The sequence below is a fragment of the Colobus angolensis genome, unplaced genomic scaffold, assembly GCF_000951035.1.
Source record: "Colobus angolensis palliatus isolate OR3802 unplaced genomic scaffold, Cang.pa_1.0 Scaffold99, whole genome shotgun sequence".
Taxonomy (NCBI): domain Eukaryota; kingdom Metazoa; phylum Chordata; class Mammalia; order Primates; family Cercopithecidae; genus Colobus; species Colobus angolensis.
The window spans coordinates 1,392,462-1,417,731 of record NW_012123931.1 but is presented as its reverse complement, the minus strand read 5'-3'; the positions used below and the strand labels follow the sequence as shown (position 1 = coordinate 1,417,731).

Genomic DNA, 25,270 nt, shown 5'->3' with positions numbered 1-25,270 from the left:
CACAGACACTGCGGCACCTGTCAGAGATGATGATAAATATCTAGGCCAAAGGTTTGTAAAAAAGTCTTTGCAGTGGAATGGAATGTTCAATCAAGATGACAAGGCATCTTCAAGGAATAAATAAAGTATTGATACCTAACTTTCTACTCTTTCCTTTCCCTTTCCTGCCCGACCCAGTGGTAAGCCTACGCGGCTGTCCTGCCTCTCCCAGTCCTTGCCCAGGCTTTGTTCCCGCACCGCTCCCCTCCACCTCCTCCACATGGGGAGAAGCCCATCTTCAAGTCTCGGCTCTGAAGTCACTCCTCACCTCCTCGCTTTCCTCTCTTCTCACCTGTCTCTCATCCCATAAGTTACCAAGCCCAGTTCATCTGCTCCCTGTGTTCTTCCAGATTTGTTCCCCAGCCCAGTCACCGCTTCCCAGACAAGCCACCCTCCCCTCTGCTGGATGGCCTGCACCAGCCCCCGGGGCCCACTCACCCCGCTCACTGCCTCACATCTTAGGACCTACTGGGTGCCTGTCTGTCCTCCTGGGCTCAGTGAGCTCTTTGAGGGCCCCCTTTATCTTAGCACCACGCCCCCATCATTAGGTACAGTGCAGGTCACAGAGAAGTCATCAGAATCTCCTGGTTGAATTACTTGGACCACCTGACAGGTCTGGGACCCAGCTGGACCTGGTGGGGCTTCAGACATGTGTCCTGGGCAATGTTTTTGGCCCAGGCAAGCATTTTCACATCCAAGGCTTTATTCACGGACTTCTCTCTCCTTCAGGAGAGTATGAAACCAAGCACCAGATGACATTTTTCTCTTCAAACATCTCTATTGGGAAACCTTGGATGTATGAGAGCAGGAGTGGGCATTTGGTCGGCTTTCGCAGGATGGCTTTAGGAGGGAAAATGACATTTCAGGAAGGATTTAAGCATCACTGAATTTTTTCAGAGAACCAAATCCTTTTCCCACCCTGTCTGCCACATACCCTCTGGTGGGAAGCAGTGATAGGTGACACTCAGCAGACAGCTAGCCTGTCCCCAGCTCCGGAGCCCAGCTTCCAGGGTCCCACACCTGCAGCCTGGGGGCTGCCTGTACCTTTGCATGTCTGCTTGGCCCCAGCACGAATAACACTTTGGTGGGAGAACAGTCCTCTCACTACACTGCAGATTTGAGAGGTGCCCACGCACCTGAGGTGGCAACCCAAGGGCGCTTTCCCTCCCCCGCCTTCACCATGTCTCATGCTTGCTTAACTGAACCCAATTTTTTGCTCAAGTAAAGATCAGGGTATAAAGATGGGCATTCGTGTGAAACACCAGAGCAGTCCCCTTCTGCGAGCCCCCCCTTGACCTCTTCTTAGAGCAGAGCTTGGTGAAAAGCCTCATTTCTGCCATGGTGGCATCTGACAGTGGCCTGGGCACATGGGAGAGCCTCTGTATGCCAGCTGGCTGCCAGCCTGGCAGAGCCAGGACTGGTGGGGAAGCCGCAGGTCCACCCTGGGCTTCTGCGGGGCGTGATGAGCTCCCTGTCACTAGAGATGTTGAAGCCCACTGGGATGCCCATTCCCCAGAGGTGGCAGGGCAGGCATCGTACAGGAGGTGCCAAGAGAGTCTCATCTAGTCCTCAGTCCTGGGGAATTCCAGGGGTGACCTCACTGCCTTCTCTGTCTCTCACACTCTCTCTCTCTCTCTCTCCCCCTCTCTCTCTCTCTCCCCCCCCCTCCCTCTCCCTCCCTCTCCCTGTCATGGTGGAGCTACCAGAGGCAGGAAGGAGCAGAAAGGAGTCCCACCATCTCCTTTGCATGTTCAGGGCCACCTCTTCCCAGAACCCTTGGTGACATCTCTGCGCACTGGGACATTTCCTGTAGAGTTCTTAAACTTTCTGGGCCGTGTGGTCCCCGTACTGGGTCAAGAGTTCCTTGCATAGAGCAGACTGAGGCTTTGCTCTTCTGATTTGAGGGCAAACCCGGCTCTCCCTAGGCCTGGCACAGAGCTGTGTCCGTGGAGAGCAGTCCCCAAAGGGTATGGCTGAGGAGAGGCCGAGCAGTTCGCAATCCAAAGACAGTTCGCGGGTAACAGCAGTACCCTGCAGCAGCTCTTCAGCGTGGTCCCAGCAGAGGAGGACCACTGTGTCCCCCCTCCCACCCCTTACAGTCCTGCACCTGCCTGGCTCCGAGGCGGGGTGGGGATCCCAGGTGGGTGTGGGGTGGGCCGACTTGGCCACCCCCAAGACTGAGGGCCAGGGGCCCTCTCCCCTACTCCCCATCCCAAATGCCTTTGGCATGGATGAAGCCTATCATGGTTGGAGCAGGGCTTGGCTAGTGGTGGAAGTTATGTTCCTGGGACCAAAAAGAGAAAAGGACGGAAGGCCGTCAAGAACAGCCCCCTCTGTGCCCCTCTTTGCCTGGGCTCTGGAGCCCTGCTCGGCCGGGTTTGCCATGTTGACGGGAGTGTCACGGACAGCAGTGGCTTCCCCAGGCCCCACTTGGCACCCACAAGCCACAAGCCTGTCCAACAGATCCATCACTAGCTTCCTGTTTCCAGACTGAGTCCTCAGAATATTCCTGGATGTACCTCCAACCTCACCTTTGCCCACGCACTTGCCCTGCTCTAGCTGCTGCTGCCCGGCTGTGGACCTGCTCAACCCTCCGTCCCCAAGACGCCTGCTCTCCCCATTGCAGCCCTGCTGAACCCATTCTTGCCCCTGCCACATCCTCCTGCAACCCTGTATCCTCTGTCCAGGTGTGAATGTGTCTCCCTGGTGGTCTGGGAGCTCCTAGTAACTGGGGCCAAGCCTCTTCTCCAACTATAGCTAAAGCCTTAGCTGAGTTGGGGAGCTCCGCCGTTCAGGCTCCTTCCCTTGTTCCTTTGCCTCCTCTGAACTGAGCACTCGGACACTGGAGCAGGAGAAGGAGAGAAAGACCCCAGCACACCAAGGCACCAAGGAGAACAGAACGCACTCCTTTATTCTCTGGGAGACAGGCTCCCTCTCAGGGCTGGGGACGCTTGGTTCTGGGCCCCAGCAAGGCATGGGCAGTGCTGGGAGCACTGCTGGCTCCACTGGCAGGGCAGGTCCGAGGGGGCTTCTGGCCCTTCCTCAAAGCTTCTCCAAGTAGGAACCAGGGACGAAGCCACGCTGCCCATTCCTCTCCACGGTCCACCAGCCATCCTCCCCTTCCAGGATCACCTCCAGGATATCTCCCGCGGAGAGGTCCAGCTCATCCGGGTTCTGGCCAAGAGATTGAAAGCGCATGACGCTGGAAGGGCCTGCGGGGAGGGGCGTGGCCTGGTGTTCCCCCACCCAGCAGTAAATGCGGCAGTCTGAGCTGTGTCCGTGCCTGCTGGGGCAGCCCCTTGGAGACACAGGATGGGGGTAACCCAAGGGACCTGGCTTCCCATTCACCCCAGTTTGTCATCATAGGCCTCCCCCAACCTGGGTTTCTTCCCCACCCGTACCTCCCCTCTCCCACTCTGGATCCAGACGCGGTGACTGGAGCATGTCAGGGGCCGGGGTATGTATCACACCCCAAGCCCAGGACACATGCCCAAGCTTACCTAACACAGCCTCCCCTTTGTGGTCCCCAGCCCCAGGTAGCAACTGCCATCCAAGTACCCCGTCAGTCTCCTGCCCTGGCTTCCCTACCTCCCCGAGCCCTGGCCTCGTCAGTGGAGCCCACACCCAGCCTGCCTGGCCGTGGGGGGTGCTTGGCCTCAGTCCAGTGGATGTGAGGTCTGGGTATGCACCCCTCCCCTCAAGCAGGGAGCAAAGTGCACCCTCTCTTATAGCTGCCCTGTGGCTGCCTTGGTACATCCTCACCCTATGCACATCAGAAAATCAATCCTGGCACGATTGCAAGACTCATTCTGGCCACAGTTTTCCATACCCATGGCCACGGAGGACAGGGCCCTGACCCAAAGGCGCAGAGCCTGGCCCTCAAGCTATGACCTGCAGGCAACCCCAGGCTCTGCCAGCTCCCCGCACGTGTGTACCACTCAGTGCCCAGCCTGTGTGGACGGCACAGGCCCATGTGCCCCACATGTGTGCTGTGTACGGCCCCAGCAGACACAGGCCTGCTGCACACCAGCTTCCAGTCAGTACATGTGCGCTGAGGCCCCCTAAGTCCTGGGGCGCTGTTCTCAGAGCTCATGCCCAAGCACACTCCCAGGTGCCCTTGCTAGTGTGGACATACTCTTGGGCACACGTGCCCTCCTGAGTAGGAGAGGATGCTCGAAGATGAGTGAAACCACCAGGAGAGATGAGGGTGCGAGGCACTGAATGGGGGAGGGAGCTCTCAGGTGCAGGAGAGGTGGCACAGGTGGGTTTAGGGTGTGGAGGCCTCACCTGCGCTGTATAGTCGTAGAGCGCCCGGTACTCCTGGGCTGGCGAGGCTGGGTTTCCCTGCATCTCCTGCACTGCGATGGCTGCGTAGACACCCTCATTCCGCTCGGGGGTGGGGGTCAGGGTCTCTGTGGAGGCTGAGAGCAGGGTGAAGCATGGACCCCTCCCCTTTCTGGGGACACTGGCCCCTGGAGGTTCTGCTAGAACGGGGTTTCTCCATGCTGGGCCTTGCCTCTTCCTTCCGCTCTCCATACTTGCTGTTGGGGGACACACCCTTCCCCTCAGTGGCCCCATCTGTGCCATGTGGGAGACCTCTCCTTCCCCCCGGGATCAGTGTGTTTGGGGGTCCCCTCCTGACCCCCTTTACCAGCAGAAGCTGCCGACGAAGTGGTCTTGGGACTTCCGTGCAGCAGTCCAGAGAACCTGGGGATGGGGAGGAAAGAGGGTGAGTGCCCCTGCTCCACACTCAGGGTCCCGCCGGGAGGAGGATTTAGACAGGGAGAAGTCTCAGAGCTGCACACGCTCTGCCAGGGCTGGGCCTGCCCCTAGCCTCCTGGCATGGATGTGATTTATGAGGTGCCCCTCAGGCAGGAGGGCCCCCAGAAGGTGGTCCTGGTGGCTCCTCCTTCCCCAGCTAGGCCCTCCACTGGCGCCCTCTGCAGGCCATCTCAGCACCTGCTCCCTGCAGGGCCCTTTGGGGGGATCCTAGAACCCCCAAAGCTGCAGCTTCATGGGAAGACTCCCATGGCCCTTTCGGGGGTTCTAGGACCTCCATGTTGAGGCCTCGTGGGAAGACACCCAGCCCTCACCCTCCAGACCCCTGCTTTAGCTTGCCCTAGCAGCTTCCCCGGCCAGTGGGGGTGGGGGTGCACTGCCACACAAAGCCTGGCTTACGGGCCCTGCTGAGGCCTGCACTGCCTGGGCTGAGCCAGCCCTCCTCCCTGCGGGCCCGCAGTGATCAGGCCAGCTCAGCCACCCTGTGAACAGGAGTTCTGGGACAGCGCTGGGCTACTTTACCCCTGCCCCTGTGCCAGGCTTAGGCCTGGACTGAGCTGGGGTTGTGAAGGTTTACTGAACAAAGGAAAATAAAACAGAAGAGGCAGATGCTGGGGGCACCCCCTGAAGTGAGCAGTAGTGAGGGCTCTACAAGTAGAGGCTGACACTGCCTCCAAGGCCAGAAGCCTTCTTGGTGGGGTGGGCCTGAGTCTTCAAAGGTGAGTGAAGCTTTCCTAGGAGAGAAGGGGAACGAGGCACTGCGGGTGACCAGGAGAGGGAGCACTCAGGTGCAGGGGAGGAGGCACGGCACAGGTGGGGTTTGTGGAGTGGACCAGACCAATTTGGGGGTGGGAGGGACAGGACTGCAATTCAAGGTGGCATGTGGGGGACCTTTCCCACATGAGGGGCCGAGGGCCAAGGCCCTAGGAGTGCACACGCATGTGCAGGGTGGACATGCATGGACCCAGCACATGGGAGGGCCTGACACCAAGAGGTGGGCAGACACGCACCAGCGCCCCAGGCAGCAAAGGACAGGGTGAGAGCCAGCAGGGGCTGGGGTCGGGAGGAGGAAGCGGCCAGAGCAGGGGAAAAGGTGGGCAAGGCTTGCTGAGCCATTGTGCTGCCTGCCCCACACCTCTTTTTCCCAGACTGTCTATACACTTCTGACTCTCAGTCACTGACCCCCACCTCTTCCCAGCCCTGCCTGGCTTCTAGCTGCCCCATCCAGAGGCCTGACCAGCCCCCTCCAGCAGCCAGGCCTCCCTCCACCCTACAGGACATCTCTCTCTCTCTCTCTAATCCTCTCTGGGGCCACCCCTTTCTGCCCCTTCCCAACACTGCCTCAGGTGAGCTCTTTTGTCCAGTTGCTTAAATGACCACCTTTGCTGGTATCCAGGTCCTCACCAGGTGCAGGGAAGCCTGAGTCTCACAAGCTTTTGTAGCATGTGAGGCTGTGGATGTGCTGCGCCCTGGGGCCACTGCTTTCACAAGATTCTCAAAGGGGTGTGTATGTGTACCCCTCTCGGTGGTTCCCACGAGCCTCTGCCTCCCAGGAGTAGGAAGGTCCCGGGGCTCCTGAGGCCCTGGAATGAGCCGGTCCTTGCGAAGGGCCAGGAACTGCATCAGCCCCTCCCCACAGTCCACTACCTCCCAGAGGCAGGGCCCTCTTGGTTGAAGGTTGGCTGGAGAGAGGAGTGGCAGCATGGCAGTGGGGGCACAGGCGCCATGTGAAACCCACAGACCCTTGTGGATGCTCGTAGACAGGGCACATGGCCTCCCTCAAAGGCCTGGCTACGAGGGCTCCCTGAGCCAGCTATAGTGCTCCCAATGGGCTGTCACCATTGTCACTCAAGGCCTGAACCAGGAGAGTCCTTAGGTTCTGAATCTGACCCCAACACTCAGGGCCCTGGCCTTACTTAGAGAGTGCGAATGACTTGCCCAGGTCACACATTGAGGCCCAGCACCAGGACCTTCGCACTTGACTGCAGCCAGGCCGGGGAAGGGACCCTGGAAAAGCGTGGAGAATTCTCCAGGTGCCCTAGTTCTGCTCCAGCCAGACAGCGTTGCCACTGCAGCCTGACAGGGCACCAGGCTCACGCGAGGCCCCAGGGACAAGGAAGCCAGCATAGGGGCCTCCCCAGAGCTCGGAGCACATCGCCTGCTGAATAATTGGGATGTGATTATTCACTTAGTGTCTGGGTCCCTTGGGCTGAGGGCTCCATAGGCTGAACTGAGCCTATCTTGTCTCCACAGGGTACCCAGCACCTAACTGGGCACCAGATACAGATACATAGTAGGTGCTCAGTGAACGAGGAAAGGCCAGGTGCAGAGGAGGGGCTCGACCCACTTCCTGGCCCAGCCTCAGGCAGTCACTCCGTCTGTCGGGGCCTCACCTCTTTATCATGCCGCAGGATGGCTGTGCGCCGGGGCTGCTGGCCAGTGGGGTGACCTGCCGATCATAGTAGTTCTGGTAGGGCACCGGAGCTGCAGACAGCAAGCTGTGAGGCCCAGGGCAGCCCCCAACACCCCATTCTGACCCTGCCAGAGACTCAGCTGGGGCCCTGTGTTCCCAATCCGGCCCTGGCCCGTCCTGGTGCCTGGGGAGGTGCCTTTCTTGCTCCCATGAGACACCCCACTGTAGGTACCACCAAGACCTAATATTCTGAACCTGTGATCCAGCAGAACCAAACAGGAGGGGAGTGGGGGCCGTGGGAGCTCCTCACCTCAATCCCCATCCCCACCTCTTCCTCTGAGTGCTATCATGCCCTTAGCTTTGCCTGAGAGGAGGCTGCAGGCCTAGGACCCAACCCCCCACAACCCCTTGGGTCTGGCTAGGGCTCCTCTGCCTGAAAGGGAGCTATGAGCTACCCCAGCCCTGTCTTGGCACTTGAGGCTCAGGGCCAGGCCTTCGCAGGGGCTCAGTGCACCCAGAGGCTGTGCTGTCCACAGGCCAGTCCTCACCCGGGGGCTCGGTGCCCGTGCTCTTGGCCTGGATGAAGCCGTCGATGTCAGCGTCTATGCTGCAGCCTTCCAGCGTCAGCCGCACTTCCTCGTAGAGCTGGAGCAGGAAAGAGCAGAGGCTGCAGCCCGATGCCCACTCTGCCCCTCTGTGGGCCTGAACTCTGGCCAGCGGCCCCCACCCACTGGCCTCCTCATTGTACGCAGCTCAGGGTCTTTGATCCTGAGGGGTCACAGCCCTGGCTGACAGCTTCTTGTTTCCTGAACACCTTCTATGCGCAAGGCCCTGTGCAAGGGACTTAACTCACACCTGTCCTCTGAGGTAGACCCCACTTTTCCCATTGGATAGATGAGGAAACTCAGAGGAGAATGACTTGCTCAAGGTCACAGAGCGAGCATGCAGCACAGCCAGGTCTTGGGGCTAGTGAGAGTGGATCCAGAGCTCACCCTTCCACCTCGAGGAGGCGAGGAGGCAGCAGGGGGCTCAAGTCACTTGGGCAAAAACAACAAGAAAATCAATCCCCACAGCCCTGGACAGGAGGGTCAGGCAGGAAACACAGCAGGCAAGGGGGCCAGGGCTGCCCGGGAGAGCCGTGCGCTGGGCTGTATCAACAGAGCTCAGGGCCCCTGGCGGGGGGCCCTCTCTGCTGGGGAGGACCCACCCAGCAGGTTGGGCTCAGTAAGGGGAACCAGGGCACCCTGGAGATGTGGGAAGCAGAGGAAGGACTGCACCTTGGCTCCTGCAAGCACCGGGCCTAGAGCAGAGCAGCCAGGGTCCTCCAGCTTCCGCCAACCTCTGAGAGCTATGTCCACGTCCCCTCCCATCCCCGGCAGAGGGAGCAGGTGCTCTGTGGCTCTGAGGCATGAGGAGGAAGTCAGATGGCAGGGGAACCACGGAGTCACCATCTTCCAGGCAGAGAAGCCTTGGCCCTGTGGTACTGAGCTCCTGTCCTGGGGTTCTGGGGGCAAAGGCTGAGCTGCTGAGGCCTGAGACCCCTGGGGCCAAGCTTGGACCACAAAGGACCAGGTGCTTGTTGACTGGTTCAGAGGGACCTGGGCACTTTGCCGCCTAGAGGCTGCCCTCCCTTACCCCACCAAGGCCCTCAGTCCCCACCTCATCATCCTTGACACACTGCATGGAGAGCTGGTTGCTGTGCACCCACAGGGCATTGCGGAGAATGGTCAGCCGGTCAAACTCTTGCAGCTGAAAGGCCTAGGGGCAGTGGGAGGGAGGTGAACCATGAGGAGGGGCTGCAGGGCCTGGCCAGGCTGGGCCCCGTTCAACCCTCAGCCGGAGCTGACCAGGCTAGTCCTCTCTGCTGGAAGCCCGATCCAAAGGAAAGTGCCCTGGGGTCCCCATCCCGACTCTGGGCCAGCCCTGAGGCTGCAGGGAGGGAGGTGGAACTGCCCAGGGGGTCCCTGCCCCAGCCTCCCTTCAGGCCGCACCACACTGAGGCAGAGGGGTAGTGAGAGGAGCCTCGGACAGGAGTCCTGAGCCCTATTCCCCAGGCCCTGTCCATCAGCAGCGCCCAGAGAGGCTGTGGGTTTTGTCCAAGTCTCAGTTTTGGCTTCAACAAAAACGGTGAAATAAGGCCTGCCTGCAACGAAGGGGCCCGGGACTCAAGGTCAGGTGACAAGCACCAGGGCCAGGTCCCGGCACAGGCCTGTGAGCAGGAGGCTGAGTAACGGTACCTTCCCCCACTGCCTCGCTTGGGCCCCTTGAAGCAGCTGGAGGAGGGATGGGTGTCTTCCACTTCCCGGCTGGGGAAAGCGGGGCTCCACGTGGGCCACTCACCTCACAGGTGGTCCTGTGTTCCTGCTCCCACTCAGCGCGGACCTTCTCCAGCTGTGTGATGCTCTGCCTGTATACCCGCTCTGCAAGCGCAGGCAGCCTCAGGGAGGGCCCTGACACAAGTTCCTCCAGCCCTGGCTCCTGCTGGGTCCCATCCTGGAGGCCTCCTCCCCCCTGGGAGCCCCACCTCCCCTGTGGGACCTGCCCTAGCAGCTGGTGGAGCCTCATCTGAATGCCTGTCAGGGCCACCCACGCTGGTACTGCTTCTGCTCCCCAACTGTGCTCTGAGCTGCCTGAGGGCTGCAGTGGAGCCTCATATATGCAAGTCCAGAGTATTGGCGTCTGGGCATCTCTGGGCGCCCCACTTCACTTTCCAGAGGGGAAACTGAGGTTCAGAGAGGGCAGCTCAGAGGGTGCTGGAGGAGGGGTGGAGTCCCACAGGCTTGGGTCACAACTTCTGTGCCCAGATCTCTGGAGGTCACCTGTCCCCCAGCCAAGAGAGTAGCTGGGTCCTGATAGAGACAGAGCACAAGGGGGAGGCCTTCCCAGGGGAAGGGAGGAGGGTGGGCGCCGTGTCTGGTGGGTGGGGCACCAGCAGAGACAAGGGTGTTGGTAGGATTCGGGCATCAAGTGAAGGACAGAGGCCCAGAGAAGGCTATGTGCACACATGCGTGTGCCCGAGCTTGAAAATGTGTGTGCGCACATGCATGTAATAGATAGCGGCCCTGTCTTCTGGGGCTGTGCCATGCAAGTCCTGGGCTCTGAAGCCCGATGGCCTGGGTTCAAATGCAGTCCCCACCACTTATTGGCTGTAACCTGGGGCAAGTACTGGACCTTTTAGTGCCTCTGTTTCCTCATCTGTTAAGAAAGGGAATAATAACAGCAGCCACCTCGAAGGGCAGTTGTGAGGACTGAACACATGAAGTGCCAAGAATGGCCGGCGAATGTGGGAGCACAGCGTTTACTTTGACTGCACGTATCTGGAATGAGAGCACCGCGCCCATGACTGTGCAGCCAGGTGGGAGTGTGTGTGTACCAGGGTGAGGAGGTGTGTGTGGGGAGTACTACCCAGGCCTCTGCCCTGGTCGGATGGGGCAGCCGGGGCCCACATACCTGCCTCAGCGGCTGAGTCCTTGCACTGCTTGGCTTTGTTCTGACTCTGAGGAAACAGAGGGGAAGCAGCGTTGAGACCCTGCCCCAGGAGCCCAGGCCCACCCGGGCAGCCCTGAAGTGAGTGTCACACCTTCCCGGGCCACCCTGCGGGGGAGTTCAGGAGCCAACTGTGGGCAGATGCCATCATCCACGAGCAACCTCCCCTCACAGCGGACCACAGGCTAGCTCCATGGAAAGGGAATGAAGACAGGAACTGAGCCCAGAAGGATGCCTGTGAAGAGTGGGACCACAACCCACAGGAGAGATGCAACTACCGCTGAGCCCCCTGGCTGAGACTTGGGCTCTGGCCCCTGACTGACTGCCCCCAGCTCATCCTTGGGCCATTTCCCTCTCTGGGCCTCAGGCTTCCTGTCTGTGCAATGGGTGATGTGTTTCCTGGGCTCTGGGAGTTCTGATAACCCCACTCTGGCCTAGGGGTCACAGCCTCAGGAGCATGGGCTCTAGACCACCTGAGTTGGGGGTCCCTTCTCTGCAGCTTCCTGGCTCTGAGACCTTAGACAAGTCACTTACTGTGAGCCTCAGTTTCCTCTCTGTGACATGGGCCTATTGAGCCCTTCTCCGAGGTTGTGTGAGGGATGGCGTCTGCTCTCATCGCCCCGTGGGCCTCGGTGGGTCTGCTCTGAGGAATGGGTCCCTGAGTGCCACCTGATGGTGGCAAAGGGGATCCAGCTGACCTGCCTGCCCATGCCCTGAGGTTCTCTATAGGAAACCCATTTCACAGATGAGGAGACTGGGGGTCAGAGAGGGCTGAGCAGCTAGCGTGTCCCACATGCAGACCTTTGCCTGGGGGTGTCTACGGCACCCCTTCCGTGCCTCCTCCACTGCCCCCAGCCCTGGGCAACCCACACCGCCCAGCAGCCCAGCGCACCTTCTCCACCTGCTTCTGGTGGCCGTTGGTGCTAATGCGCTCGAAGGCCTGCTCGGCGTCGTCCGCGTCCCGGCACTTCTGCTCGTAAGTCTTCTTGGACTGGGAGTGTGGAGGGGCGTGACTTGGGGGCTGCACAGCCCTGCTCTGTATCCCCCAGGAATGAGGCTCCCTGAGCCCAGCCTCCCTTTTTCCCTGGCGAGGGTTGTGGGTGGAGTGGGGGCATCCTCACCAGGGACAGGGATCTGGGGGTCCGGAAGGAGATTGAGAAGGCGTGGGGGTACTGGCAGTCCTGCTCCCAGGCCCTCCCCACTGAGGACAGCGCGGCCTGTCCCAGGCCCCGCCTCCTGGGCTGTGCTCCTCGGCGAGGGCACGCCCCTCGCCACGCCCCTCGCCACGCCGCGCCCTCTTAGGAGCCCCCTCTCACTTCCTGCCCAGCGTCTCGCAGGATCCAGCTCAGGAGTCCCTCCTCACTCCACCCTTAGAGTCCCCAGCCGACTTCATCTGCCCTTCATTCACGAGCCCCCAAGGGAAGGGCCCGGGCCCGTCCCCACGGGACCATGGCGCCCAGCGCAGGCCCAAGCACCCCGTAGGTTGGTGCGCCCTGCAGGACCAACGCCGAGGCCAGCCTGTTCCAAATGCCCTGCCTGGGGCCACAGCCCAGGATCGCACCCTGAGTCCTTCTCAGCTCCTCGAGGGAAGGCCACGGCCCCAGGCCCTGGCGCTCACCTCCATGGCCTTCTTGTAGAGTGACAGCTTGCTCTTCTGGACCCGGTCCATGACGGCCTCATACTGCAGGGGACAGGAGGTTCTGAGCCGAGGGCCGCGGCCTCGGGAGGCTCCCCTAGGCCAAGAGGACGGGATGTCCCTGGGATGAGGCACAGCACCTCTCCTGGCTCTGGAGAGGGGGTGACAGGCTGCCCTCCCTCCCCCAGAGCCTGCTGCTTCACAGTGACCCTCACAATGGAAGACAAGCCCAGGGCATGGGTGTGCCCTGAGGTCCTCGCTGCAGACCTTGGCCAGCTGGGGAGTTCCCAGCCCCACACATGTGCACACACAGTCGTTCATCCTGCATCCCAGAGCCTCTGCAGGCATCATAGTTGCTCACACGTGTGCACACTGTGACACACACATACACGCAGAGCTCCACGTTAACTCGGAGGCACATCGGCCCCGTCCCTAGCTGTGCACACGCATGATCACAGGCATCCCTGTGCACACCCACAGATGCCACTCACAAGTACTCCCACAGTCACCCACACACAACCTCAGGCCACATGCAGGCACAGTGGCTACTGGGTCCCTGTGCCAAGGTCTGGGGCCAAGCCTCCCCTCACCTCCCAGGCTTCCTGTTCTGATACAGAAGGGAAAACAGGCAGGACAGCGACTGGGTTATGAGGTAGGAGGAGAACTGAGCCAGTTCGTGCCTGGGGTCTCAGGGGAGGGGTTCTGTGCCAGCTGGGAGACCAGCGAGTCACAGGCACTCACACACACACCCCCCCTAAAACACCCAAGCAGGGCTAGACAAGGACGCATGCTCACAGCCATATGCAGGGGAGCGTGGGCATGTGTGTACACTCCTGTGAACGTGTGTCCTTGCTCTGTGGCACACACACACAGAGAGGCTCAGACACACATGGCACGCTCCACAAGACAGCACTCTGCCTGCGGGGCCCTGGCCATTTGGGGAAGGAGTGCTCTGTCCAAAACAGCCTTTGCAGCCAGTGCAGCTCCTCTGGCCACAGGATGGCTCAAAATAGCAGGGCTGGAGTCCCTCCATCCTGGCAGGCTCTCTGCAGGCTCTGTGGGCAGGTCCCAACTCAGAGAGGGTGTCTGCTGCAGCACCTCAAGCCTGGGCTGGCTTCTGGGGACCCACTGTCTGCTCAGAACCCCACATTTAGAATCCTGAAAGCCCAGCTGGCAGACGAGCAGGTGGCGCAGGCAGCCACGCGACATTTCTGCCAGCAGAACCGCTAAGCAGAGCTGAAGCCCTGTCTATGGAGACTGAGGGGAGCATGGCTTGGGCTGAGCTCTCAGTACTTGGGAGGTAGACATATGTGTCCCATCCTGGGAGAGGGAAACTGAGGCACAGAGATGGGAATTGGTATGGCGAGGACACCCAGGCCCAGCCTGGCCCCAGCCTCAAATACAGCTTCCTCCCCTTGAAGGCTCAGTTGTGTCTTCATTTTCAGTTCTTTGGCCACTTTACAATGATCCTTCCTCCCCAAGCAAGAAGCAGGTCTGTGTGCTGCCCTCCCAGCCTATGCAGGGCACCACCCTCATCACTAAGGCCCTGAGAGGCTGAGCCCCCATCCTCACAGGCCCAAGCCCAGCCTCCAGGCCAGCCTGCGTCCTGCCTGCCCTCCAGGGAACCCATCCCCAACCCCAGCCCTGCAGCCTCCCTGACAAGCATCTGCCAGCCTCTGCTTACACAGCTCCCATGATGGGGACCTCACTTTCATGCACTCTGTCTCGGGATGGCCATGCCCTACATATGGGTGAGAAGTACCTTTGGATGCTAAGCAATGCCACACAACTCTCCCACCCGTCTGTGTCTGACCCCTCAGCCTTGGCAGTCCTGTGGGGTGACTGGCTGCAAGTCTGCCTTTTTCCAGGACAATCAGCCCCGATCCTTGGACTCAAGACCAGTTTCCAGTGACCCCCACAACTTAGACTGCCTCCTCTGGACACCACCAAGTTGCTACAGACCCTCTAGAGTCTTCCGTAGGAGGATCCTCCTAGGTGTGAGGCAGCTCGGCAGAAAGGACCCTCCACGGGGCTCTGGGACTGAGAGTTGGCCTTGGTGCCAGTGGCCAGGCCTCTGCCCTCCCCACCCACTTCAGATTACCCTCAAGCCCCAAAGCCTGGGGTACTGTCCCACCACCACCCCCTGCCACCCTCCACTGACTCTACCAGGAGGGTCAGCCCCCTCCTCTACAGCAGCTGAGAGGCTGGCAATGGGGGAGCAGCTCCCCTGCCTCCTACACCTGCCTCACCTTCTTCCTCTGCTCCTTCTGCCTCTCACGGAACTCCTCGAGACTCCGCAGCTCCTCGCGCAGGGTCAGGGCCAGTTGGATGTGTGAGCTGCCCACATTCTCCATTTCTTGAGGGCAGAGCATGGATACTGGTCCCCAGTGTCAGATCTGATGGGCCTCAGCCACCCACAACTCGCCCCTGTCTGGGCCAGCCCAGCCCCAGCCCTAACACCTCATCTTCTGTCCCCCCAAACCCTCCACCAGCCCCAAAAGATCCCATTGCCCCAGGGTGGGGGACTTACGCTGTTTCAAGGAGTCAAAGGAGGCCCTCAGGGAGCTGCAAAACAGACGGGTCCAGGTCAGGAGGAGGAGAGCACAGCGGGAACCTGAAGTCCAGGCCGTCCCCGGCTGCGGGGCGGGGGAGGACTTTTATTTTGGTGGGAAGACCCTGGGTCACTCTAGAACCAAGGGACCCTTTAGCCAGATGGTGACCATCCACTGGGGCCCCATACTGATTTCCGGAAGGCAAAGCTCTCTGCAAATTAAAGCGATCAACCCCCTGCAATGTGGCAGAAGGAGGTACCGATGCCCCCACCACCACCATCTGTGCTCCTGGCTGCATTCTTAGAGAAGAGGGGATTGTCTTCAGGACCCTGCCTCCCTCCCCTGAACTCCTCTCCCACACTCACAGCACTCTCTCCTCCTCTGCAAGTACCAAATGGCCCCAGGGTGAGGCTGCAGGGGAGGGGACAGTGTTCAGATGGGCTTTCAGTAGGTGGCCCAGGGGATGTTTGGAGGAGGTTGGATGGCCGTGGGAGAGGCCAGCAGGGCAGGGCGCAGGAGGTGAGAGGTGGGCACTGTCTGCCAGGGAGGGAGGGAGGGGACGGCCCAGCACCGCATATAGGAGGCAGGGAATGATGGGTGGGGGCTGCCAGAATGAGCACAGGACACCGAGTGCAATGTGAATCTCAGATGAACGAGCACTTTTTGAGTATAGTATGCTCCTTGTAGTATTCAAAACGTACTTTTATTTTTAAAGTATTTGTTGTTTATCTGAAATTCACATTCACCTGGGCATCCAGTATTTTATCTGACTCTCTCTGCAGCCTCTCTGTGGAGCAGCTCGGCTGCCCCCTGGCGGCCACATGACCTCATGACGCCCACCGGACAGCCCTGGGTGGCGCTGGCAGCGCACCAGGCGGGCTTCTCAGGTGACTTCTCCTCTCAGTAGACACCTGGGGAAGCAGAGGCCAAGGAGGAACAGCAGCCTGGCAGGAGCGTGGGGATCCAGGTCTGGGGGAGATCTGTGGGGGCCAGGCCCCTCGCCCTAAACTGGTGGATCCCAAAGTGAGGTCCACAGACCAGCAGCATCAGCATCTGCGGAGCCTGTTAGAAATACAGATTCTCAGGCTCCTCCCCGACCTCCTGAGGCTGAGGCTTCCGGTTGGGGCCCAGCCCCAAGGCTGTTGATGCCCATCCAGACGTCAGAACTGCTGGCCTGAGTGACGAGACCTCCTCACAACTCTGCCGGCACAGGTGCCTTTATTTATCCCATTTCATAGATGAGAAGCCAAGGGTCACAGGAGTGAAGAAGCTGCACCCGTGGCCACCCTACAGTAAGAGGCAGAACCCAGGGAGAGGAAGAAGGAGAGGGGTGGCTGTGTGGTGATCCCACCTTCCCTTGTGGGACTCAGGACTCTTCTCTGACTCCTCACCAGCAGTGACACCTCCAATCCCTCTGCTTCCTGTCAGTTCACCTCTCAGCTCAGTCCCCCTCTTTCAGTTAGAGGCCTCCAGTCACAGCGTGGTCCCCCTACCCCCAACCCAGCCCTCACGCACACCACCCTCCAGCCGCACCTCCTTCATGACCACAGCATACCCAGACCCCTCCCAGAGCTCAGGGCCTGCACATCCACTGCCCAGCCCTCACCTTTTGGGTCTCACATCTGACAGATACCTCAAATTCAGCATGTCCAAAACTGGACTCAGCACCTGTCCTGCAAACCTCTCCTCTTCCAGGGCTCCCCTCTCAGCAAAGACACTGCTGTCCACCAGTTATACACACCAGAAATCTAGGAGTCACCCTGGCCTCTGTCCTCTCCCTTCCTTGCCGCCACCTTCTATTTCATCTCCTAAATCTCATGCCTGTCCCACGCTAGCTGCCACCACTGCTGCAGCCCCTGCCCTACCACTTCCACCCCCCACCTGTCAGCCCTGCTCTCTGCCCCTCCTCCCATTCTTTCCAGGTGCCAGGCTCCGTCTTGCCTCAGGGCCTTTGCATGTGCCCATCTCCATTGCAGCATCTTTGCCTGGCATCCTCTCCTGTCCTTTCTGAGCACTGATGTCACTTTGGACTGACCCAGTGGATGTCTGTCACCTTGTTGAACCATGAGCCCTTGAGGACAGGGGCAATGCCTGGCTCTCCGGCTCTCCTCCTCATTGTCCCCAGGCTCATAATCTAGACTTTCTCAACCCCAAACCTACCTGTGGGCCACCCTGGTCCATGGTCTCAGTCTGCAGGGTGCTGTAAGGAATCGCAGGTTCTGGCAGCTGCTGGCCCTTTTCCCAGCCCCCAGCTGAAAGCTGAGAGCCTGGCTGAATGCACAGCACTGCCAGGTGGACATTCAGCCTCTGTCCCACCCCTGGGACAGTCTTGACAGTGACGGTCTGTGCTCACCTTGAACTCTTGCCCCCATGACCTGGCTAGGCCTTGGGGGCTGCATAGATGCTGGTGCTGCCTCTGTCTGGGGCACCTGGGCAGGCAGGCTCTGGCCCCTCCAGGCCCCCTCTTGCTGTCACCTGGGCTGCAGGCCTTCCTGCCCCAGGTACCCTGTCCCCGTTGCTGGAACCATCAGGCCACCCTAGTTCAGCTCACACAACAAGGCCCAGAACACTCCTCCCTTTCTTGGCCCCAGACAAAATTTCAAGGAGGCAGCCTCAGCTCTGTGGATGAGAGGAGCCCAGCTTTGCCCCAGAACTCCCAAAGTGAACAGCCTTGAGCTCTGATATTGTGGAGGATCTGGGGGCCGCATAAAGTCATTCTCTGCCCCATGAAATTCCCGCTTCCTCTCTGCCGTCTGCGCAGGGTAACTGTCAAGATCTCCCTGAGTGCCTCTACTGCGTCTCCATCGCATGTCAAGGATAGGGTCCTGCACAGGCCTCTATCTCCTGCCATCTGTCACCAGTGCCTTCATGTGTAACTCATTCCATTGCCCTTTTTGACTCGGCTCTCAGGAAGCTCAGTCTGAAATTCTGTGCTCATATACAGTCCAGATTTCCAGTGTGTTTCCTGCTCTGTCCCCACTGTGTCCCTGCTGCCTGCCCACCGGCTGAGAGGAGTAGCCCTCTCGCCCCCCTGTGCTGAGGCTGTGCCCACAGTGAGCCAGCATCAGGGGACATCTGACAGGAAGAGGGCCTGGCTGTCTCCCGCCAATATCCTCAGCAATGTCATCATTCTCTTTGAGTTCAGAGGAAGAGAGACCATGAAAAAAAAATTTAAAAATCTCTCTGACAGGAAAACCACAGCATTTTTGGTTTGTGGCAAGTGGGGGTGAGGCAGGGACGTGAGGATTCAGACCTGCACCACTTGGGGGCTGTGCTTGCTCACTGGTGACCACAGAAGGCTTACAGGAAGCTGGCCTTGCCTTGATTTTCCTTTGTTTCCCAAACCCCTGCCCTGTGCAACTTCCGGGGGCATGCAGCACCCCCAGCACCTTACCTGATACAGGAGGAGCAATAGGGGAGCGGAAGTGACAGCTTTCTGAGGGAGGTGGCATTTCAGGCAGGCCTTGAGGGATGGGTGGGACCGGGCAGGGGAGCAACAGGGCAACAGCAGGAGCAAAGGCCCAGAGGCTGGAAAGGAGAGTCAGGCAGTCTCTGCAGGGCTAGACATATGACGTCAGCAATATTGGTAAGCCCCCTGCAAATACTAACACTGTCTTTTTCTTTTAAGACGGAGTCTCACTCTGCAGCCCAGGTTGGAGTGCAGTGGTGCGACCTGGGCTCGCTGCAACCTCCATCTTCCGGGTTCAAGTGATTCTCCTGCTTCAGCCTCCCGAGTAGCTGGGGCTGCAGGCTCGCGTCAACATGCCCAACTAATTTTTACATTTTTGATAGAGACGGGGTTTCACCATGTTTGGCCAGGCTGGTCTTGAACTCCTGACCTCGGGTCGGCCTCCCAAATTGCTGGGATTATAGGCGTGAGGCATAGCGCCTGGCCCTAATGCTGTCTTTAAAATGCACTGAAAGCGCTGGTGGGGATTGCTGGAGTCTGGGGACTGGGTCTTACTTGTCCAGCCTCCATTGCCACTGCCCCACGGATGTTTGCTGAGTTAACATGTGAAGGAGGTACATGTCAAAAATCACTTAAGATGTAACCTCCTGTTAATTTCAGTGGCCTGAGCCTCCAGGCCTGAGGGTGGCTCCTGGCTGGTTTGAGGTCAAGGGACTGTGCAGAAATGCAACACCTTCAGGCAGTGGGGCTGGGGAAGCTGGCCAGTTCTGCCCTCAGGGCTCACTAGGCTATTTATAGGGTCACTTAACCACCTGACTTTTGTCCTCGTTCTGCACCCTGTTCCTAGCCTTCTCATCCCCCAACCCCCTGCCTGTTCTGCAAGGGGCAGGGAATGAGCATCCCACAGACCTGGGGGACAGCTGTGGGCCTCAGGGAGGCCAGGGGCTTCCCCTACTCAGGGATGGGCCCTGGAGGGTGGGCCACCAGCCCCCATGCTGAAGAGCCAGGCCACCTTTCCTGAGGGCCAACACTCCCCACCGCCAAGGAGTCCAAGATGAGGAAACAGGTCCACGGCCACTGTTCACCTGTTCACACTTCCCCACCAAAAGCCCTTCAGGTTGGCATGGGTAGGGGTAACCGGGTCTAAGCCAAGACTGACAGTGAGGCAAGGCAGGATATCTGGGAGGGCTTCCTGGAGGAGATGGGCCTGGAGGAGATCTCCTGGAGGAGATGCATAAATGGACCCTAATGCAAAGGACTAGGACAGAGAAGGAAGTCACCCTCAGTGTGCTGGACTCTGGCTAAGGAATGGCAAAGCCCTCTATTTTATTTTATTTTATTTTATTTTAATTTAAATTAGTGAATCCTCCTGACCCATCCAGGGCATGACACATAGTAGGTCCTCAACTGGTGTCTAAATGGATGGAAGATGGATGCTTGGCCTACACTGTAAGGAACAAGTGCATGGCCTCACCAACACTACTTCATGCCACATGGGTCAACAGCAACACTATGGACAACCCCACTGTGTGCGGTGAACCCCTGTGGCTTGGCACTCTCTGCTTGTCCTTGTGACTGCCCAGAACACCTCTCCAAGTGACCATCCCCTTCCACAGGTACAGACCCTGCACTCAGAGACAGGGAGCATCATCCAGGGCCACACCAGGGATAAGTCAGGGCAGACCCTGTCCCACCTGGCCTTGAATAACCACGGCACAATCAGGGCCGCCTCCACCTGGCCCCTTCCTAGTTCTACAAATGGAGCAAGATGTTGTCTAACTCCCCCTTCCCGCAGCCCACCCTGCCCCCAACCCCCATTGTATTTTCTTTGTGGATAGCTTCTCCTTCCCTGCTGTAAATCCCCTGTGACTCACAATCCCCTGAGCCTGCATCACACAGACTCACTCCAGCCTGGCTCCCATCGTGCCTTGCCGGGGCCACCCTCTCCACCTCTCCTGAGTCTCTGAGTTCTCCCCATGAGGTACCCTCTCTTTCTGGGAAAGTTATCTTCCAGCTGGCCTGGAGGCTGGGAGGCCGGGAGGCCAGGAGGCCAGGAGGGGCTCCCTTGGTCATGCTGCCAGGCCCCCACAGCTGCTCCCCACCTGGCTGAGAGCTCTGGGCACTGCTTCCTGCAGAAGGCATACACCCATTCGCTCCTCACCATGTCCTGAGCCCTCCTCTGTGCCCAGCCTGCACCCGGCCCTCAGCCCTTCCCTTGGGAGGCCCTCAGACCATGTTCTTGTTGATCTGTACGGCAGCTCACTGGAGTGGGAGATGAGAAACAAACTCGGAGAAGCTAGGCGACTTGCCCACAGTCCCACAGCTCACATCGGCGGAGCCGGGACCAGAGCTCTAAGGACTCCTTGGAGCCCTCCGTCCTCCCAGGGCTGTGTGCACACTTTCTGGCCTCACACATGGCTCACGCCACATCTAAGCTTTCCTGTGATCTCTGGCTCCTGGTTGGAAGCAGGAGCCGCCAGGGTGCCTGGTGTCTTTGGGGGACCTTCAGAGTATGGCACATTCAGTTCCTGTCTCGGGGGAGCAGGCAGGAGGGGAAGGGGTTCCACAACAGCTGCAAGGTCAGGTCTCAGGGCCCCTCGGCAGGAGGACTCTGCAGAGACCTTTCAAGAACTTGGAGGCCGGTGGTCTGTCTTCCCCTCGACCTGGCTGTGTCCTCACCCAGGGGGACAGTCTGGGCCTTCCCCAGAGCAGCCCCTCCTCTCCACTGTTAGGGTGGTTCTGTCCTGAACTCAGGCTCATCTCCTCACCCCTCTTCGCACCCCAGCGGTCTGCGTGCAGAGACCTGCGGGGCTGGAGACCCCTGCTTCATCACAGCCACTCCCCTGATGGCCTGCCCTCTAACCAGGCCTCAGCTAAGCCCCTGAGCCCACTTCTTCCTCTGAGGAGGGCTGCGTTACTATCCCACCACTGATGAGGAACTGGAGCCACGGAGTGTGTCAGCAGCCAGCCCATGGTCAGACAGCTGGGGGATGAGGAGCCGGCACCGGAACCCAGGTGTGTCCCCTCCTGGACCCCTGTCTCTGGCTACATCTCCATCCTTGAAGCCCATGCTGAGCCAGTGCTGCAGGGGGCTTGGGCTAGTGGAGAGGCCTGTCACCTGCCCCTCAGGACTTCAGTGGAGGCCACCCAGGCTGGTGCAGGCTGCACTGCAAATGACTGAGGATGGATGGCCTCCTGTCTCCCCCGCCCAGACCCTTTCCAGCACTCAGACTCTTGGGCTTCCTCCCTCCCGCACAGAACCTGGCCTCACCCTGAATGCCCAATAACCAGACACCAAGGAGGAGTCCCGACGCCTCATGAGCAATCCAGACCTACCCTGGTTCTGCCCAGCCTCCCCCATGCCAGGAAGCCCTAAACCTCATTTAAAGGCCCAGAAACTGCCAGCAGAGGAGAGGAGTGAGCCCCAGGGCCTGGGAGCTCTTACTTGATCTCCGTCTGGCCTCCTGCCTTCCGTGCGATCTGCACCAGCTCCTTCCCGTACCGCTCCTCCGCCTGGGCCCTGCAAAAAAAAAAAAGGGCATTTGAAAGATCATCAGTGACTTGCCCCCTTTGGGGGAGGCCCAGGTTTGAGGGAACACAGGAGAGTTTTTTTAAAGCAGGACATGCTCTGACAGCTTGGCTGGGATGCGGGCCTCGGCCACTGCCCCAGGAGCTGAGTGGAAGGCACCTGTCTCCTGCCCTGTGCTCCCCGTGGCCTGCCCAGCAGCTCACCTCTGCCTCAGTAGCTCCTCCATGTCTTTGCACATCTTCCTGCCATCCAGAAGCCGCTGCAGCAGCACCTCGTAGCCCGTGTGGGCTGTGAAGTCCCTGCACTGTGACATAGGGCAGAAGGACACATGAGGGCCACGACCAGGCAACACCAAGCACAGCCCTGTGGGGACCCTCCCACCATCTCCAGGAACAGCCTCTCTCCTGCCTCTATCTTCCCTGCTCAGGGCAAGCTCTTGGGACTCTAGACTGGGCTTTACACAGGCACACAGGAGGTCCCCTCACATCTGCGGAGGTGATAGGTACGTAAGTGAACCCCACCCAGCTGACAGGGCTGGAGGTGCCGGGCCTGGCATCAGAGCTCACAGGACAGGACATACATCAGCATGAGATAGCAGATGGGAAGGGCCACCCTTAAGTCCCCCTGATGACAGTCAGCCCTGAAATTCACTCACTCACGGTGCCACCCTTCCAATATCCCTATCTCAGCTAAGTGGGGAAACCAAGGTGCAGGGGGATGACACATGATCGCATCCAGAGTGGCCCAGCTAGAAAGTGGCTGGCCTGGCCTTGAACCCCAGGGTGTCTGGCTGGAGTCCCTGCCCTTCGCCTCAGCACTGTGCAGTCTCCATGACCATCACAGCAATTGCAGTTTCTTGGGCACCAGCCATGTGCCAGATGCCACATTGGGCTCTCTGTGGGCTCAGGAAACCCCCTCATGCAGATCCAGGGAGATGGGCATGGAGGGTTACTTCAGTCAAGGCCAGAGCACACGCAAACACACCCTGCATTCCCCTCTGGACTGGGGTGGGGTGGGGAGCCTCAGAGAACTCTCCAGGGACAGCTACCCTCTGCTGCCTGGCACTTGCCCAGCTTGCCCTGGGCTGTCGTTCTGGCCAACCCAATTCTCCTTTCTCACTGTGCAGTGGGTTCCAGGTGTGTGTCTGAGCTGCTGGTGTGAGAAGTTGGGGGAGGGAGGTAGTCTTTAAGGACTATGAAGGAACAGAGGTCTCCCAGGACACTCCCAGGCCTGGAGAATGGGTCCCAGGGCCAGGCTCCCGCCACAACCCCCTAAGCTCTCCCGGGCGCTGCATGCAGGCTTACTCCAGGGGAGCCTGAGGTGCTGGGGAGACAGGATTTTTGTTACCAACTGAACAAAGGCAGGCCTGACATTCTGCACCTAAGTCTGTCTTCCTTTCTATCCCTGAGGACCCCTAAAGCCTCAGAGACGAGCAAGAAGTTGCAGCTCCCTTGACACACATTACAGTCTCCAAGGTCACACACACTCCAGGGTCACACACACTTAGCATGACTCAGGTAAAGCCTGGTGCTCCTTCGCCTGACCCATGTCTCCCCTCAAACGCCACCTTAGGGGTGTGAGGGGAGCAGGGATGGAGTCAAAATCAAGGAGAGCTCTCTGCAGGAAGAGACATTTGACTCAGGTGCTGGAAGGAGAAGGTATTCTCCAAGGTCTAAGGAGAATCAGAAGCAGCAGGGAGGGGTAGCAATGGCATAAATTGCCCCAACAGTGCCCCACCCTTCCCACCAACTGCAGTCCACCTTCAGCAAGCTCAGAAGGGTGGACTCTCCTGGCCTGTAGGACACTTAGGACCCCAAGCTCCTACTCCCTCCATAAACATCCATAGAAATTCCCGAGCAGGATCTAGCCCAGGCTCAGCTGTCCCACAGAGCAACAAGCAGGGTGTCTAGCCTGTAAGGCCAGAAGCTGTCCCCCCAGCCTCAGAGGCAGGCCTCCACCCCCATGTCCAGGTTGGCATCACTGGGCTAGCCTGGGCCAGGCTTCCATTTCTGTGGTTTTTGGTGGGCAGCTGCTTGCAGCCAGCAGCCCTCCCCTTCCCACCCCGAGCCTCTGCCCTCGCTTCAGACTCTCAGGTCAGAGCCCTCGGCGGCTGGGAAGAAAAACAAATCCGGGGCCTCAGCCTCCTGCCCCTGCCTGGAGGGACACCAGCATTCAGGTCAGAATGCCACAGATCCCCCCACCCCAGAAGTGCGAGCCGCCTTGTGTGGCTCCCCTTACTCCTCAGGAAACTGAGGCCAGAGAGGGAAATGGCTTGCTTGAGGCTGCAGAGTCAGGACAAGAATCTGGACTCTCAGGGGACCTGTCATTTCTTCCTAATACCTCTGGAGTGGTCGCCTGGAGCCCAGCCCACACCCAGCCCTGACGCCAAGCGAACCCTTCTTTTGTCCTTATGGAGGCCCCCAGAGTGGAAAGAGAACGAAGTTGAACCTACGTTGGCCATTCGGGAGGAGTCAGAAAGCAGTGAGAGGCCCTGCAGGCTGTGACCGCCGCGCTCAAGCCCCCAGAGGCTGCAGGCTCCAGGATCCCGCCCAGTCCGCCGCTCAGAGCTTTGGGCTGCTGGCAGGGACTGTGGCTGAGTGAGCTACTGTCACAAGGACTGGGCGGTTCCGAGGAAGTGCCTGACTCTCCAGGGGCTGCTCACAATGGCTCCCAGCCCTGCACCCCTTCCCCCAGCCCACGTCCTCCTCCTTCACCCCCACCCCTGCCACCTCCTCAAGGGCATGGGTCTGACTCAGTGCTCTGAGCTGGGAGAGTCAGGCTCAGGGAAGTGTTTAGGAAATGAATGAACCCACCATCCTATAACTTAATCAGTCGTGTGGGTCTGCCACCCAAGGCCCAGCATCAGCATCACCCCCAGGGGCCCTACCCTAGTTGTCCCCCACTCTTACCTCCCTCTCCCCTCCTCCTGTCCAACCTCCATTATCTGAATGCTGCCTCTGGCCCTGCCCTTTGTGAAATCTCTATTTATCAAGTCCATCTGGCACACACTGCACCGAGGGTATCACAGGGTATCATAGCGTTATCTTCCTGACCATAACACACATCCTGGGAGGCAAAGATGGGGACAGGAGGCCCAAGCAGGGAAAGAGACTGCCCAAAGCCACACAATGGGCAAAGGGCAGAGTTTGGGATCTGAACCCAGGTCAACCTGTCCCCAAAACCATATACCTACATCAGCCATTTAGTAGACAGCCCAGGAACCACTTTCTATTTTGGAACGTCCAAACATGATTCGAAAAAATAACTCTTGAAAATGATTACTCAAATTATCTCCACCTCAAATCAAAGCTGTATTTTGGGCTATAATTTGGTTACTGTGGATTCACAGAGGGTAGCCTGGTGCCCAGGCTGGGTCAGAGGAGTGCAGCCCTGGAGAACCAGTGAACAGCCAGTGGTCACGGCCCAG

The 25,270-nt window shown here is 59.3% G+C and overlaps 1 protein-coding gene across 2 annotated transcripts in view; it reads right to left on the bottom strand.

The window, feature by feature from the left end:
* Positions 1–2,929: 2,929 nt before the first annotated feature.
* Positions 2,930–25,270, bottom strand: part of PSTPIP1 (proline-serine-threonine phosphatase interacting protein 1) — a 41,855-nt gene continuing 19,514 nt past the window's right edge. The window contains exons 2-15 of one of the 2 annotated variants that reach the window (XM_011932827.1): positions 22,047–22,147; positions 21,760–21,834; positions 14,884–14,918; positions 14,603–14,709; positions 12,336–12,398; positions 11,610–11,708; positions 10,682–10,727; positions 9,572–9,651; positions 8,891–8,989; positions 7,780–7,876; positions 7,212–7,302; positions 4,691–4,746; positions 4,327–4,460; positions 2,930–3,213 (exon numbers count right to left, since the gene is read on the bottom strand). In XM_011932827.1, coding sequence (XP_011788217.1) covers positions 3,082–3,213; positions 4,327–4,460; positions 4,691–4,746; positions 7,212–7,302; positions 7,780–7,876; positions 8,891–8,989; positions 9,572–9,651; positions 10,682–10,727; positions 11,610–11,708; positions 12,336–12,398; positions 14,603–14,709; positions 14,884–14,918; positions 21,760–21,834; positions 22,047–22,147 — 1,215 coding nt within the window. In that variant the 3' untranslated portion in view covers positions 2,930–3,081. Of the gene's footprint in view, positions 3,214–4,326; positions 4,461–4,690; positions 4,747–7,211; positions 7,303–7,745; positions 7,877–8,890; positions 8,990–9,571; positions 9,652–10,681; positions 10,728–11,609; positions 11,709–12,335; positions 12,399–14,602; positions 14,710–14,883; positions 14,919–21,759; positions 21,835–22,046; positions 22,148–25,270 lie in introns of both variants that reach the window. The other variant, XM_011932828.1, reaches the window with a different exon arrangement.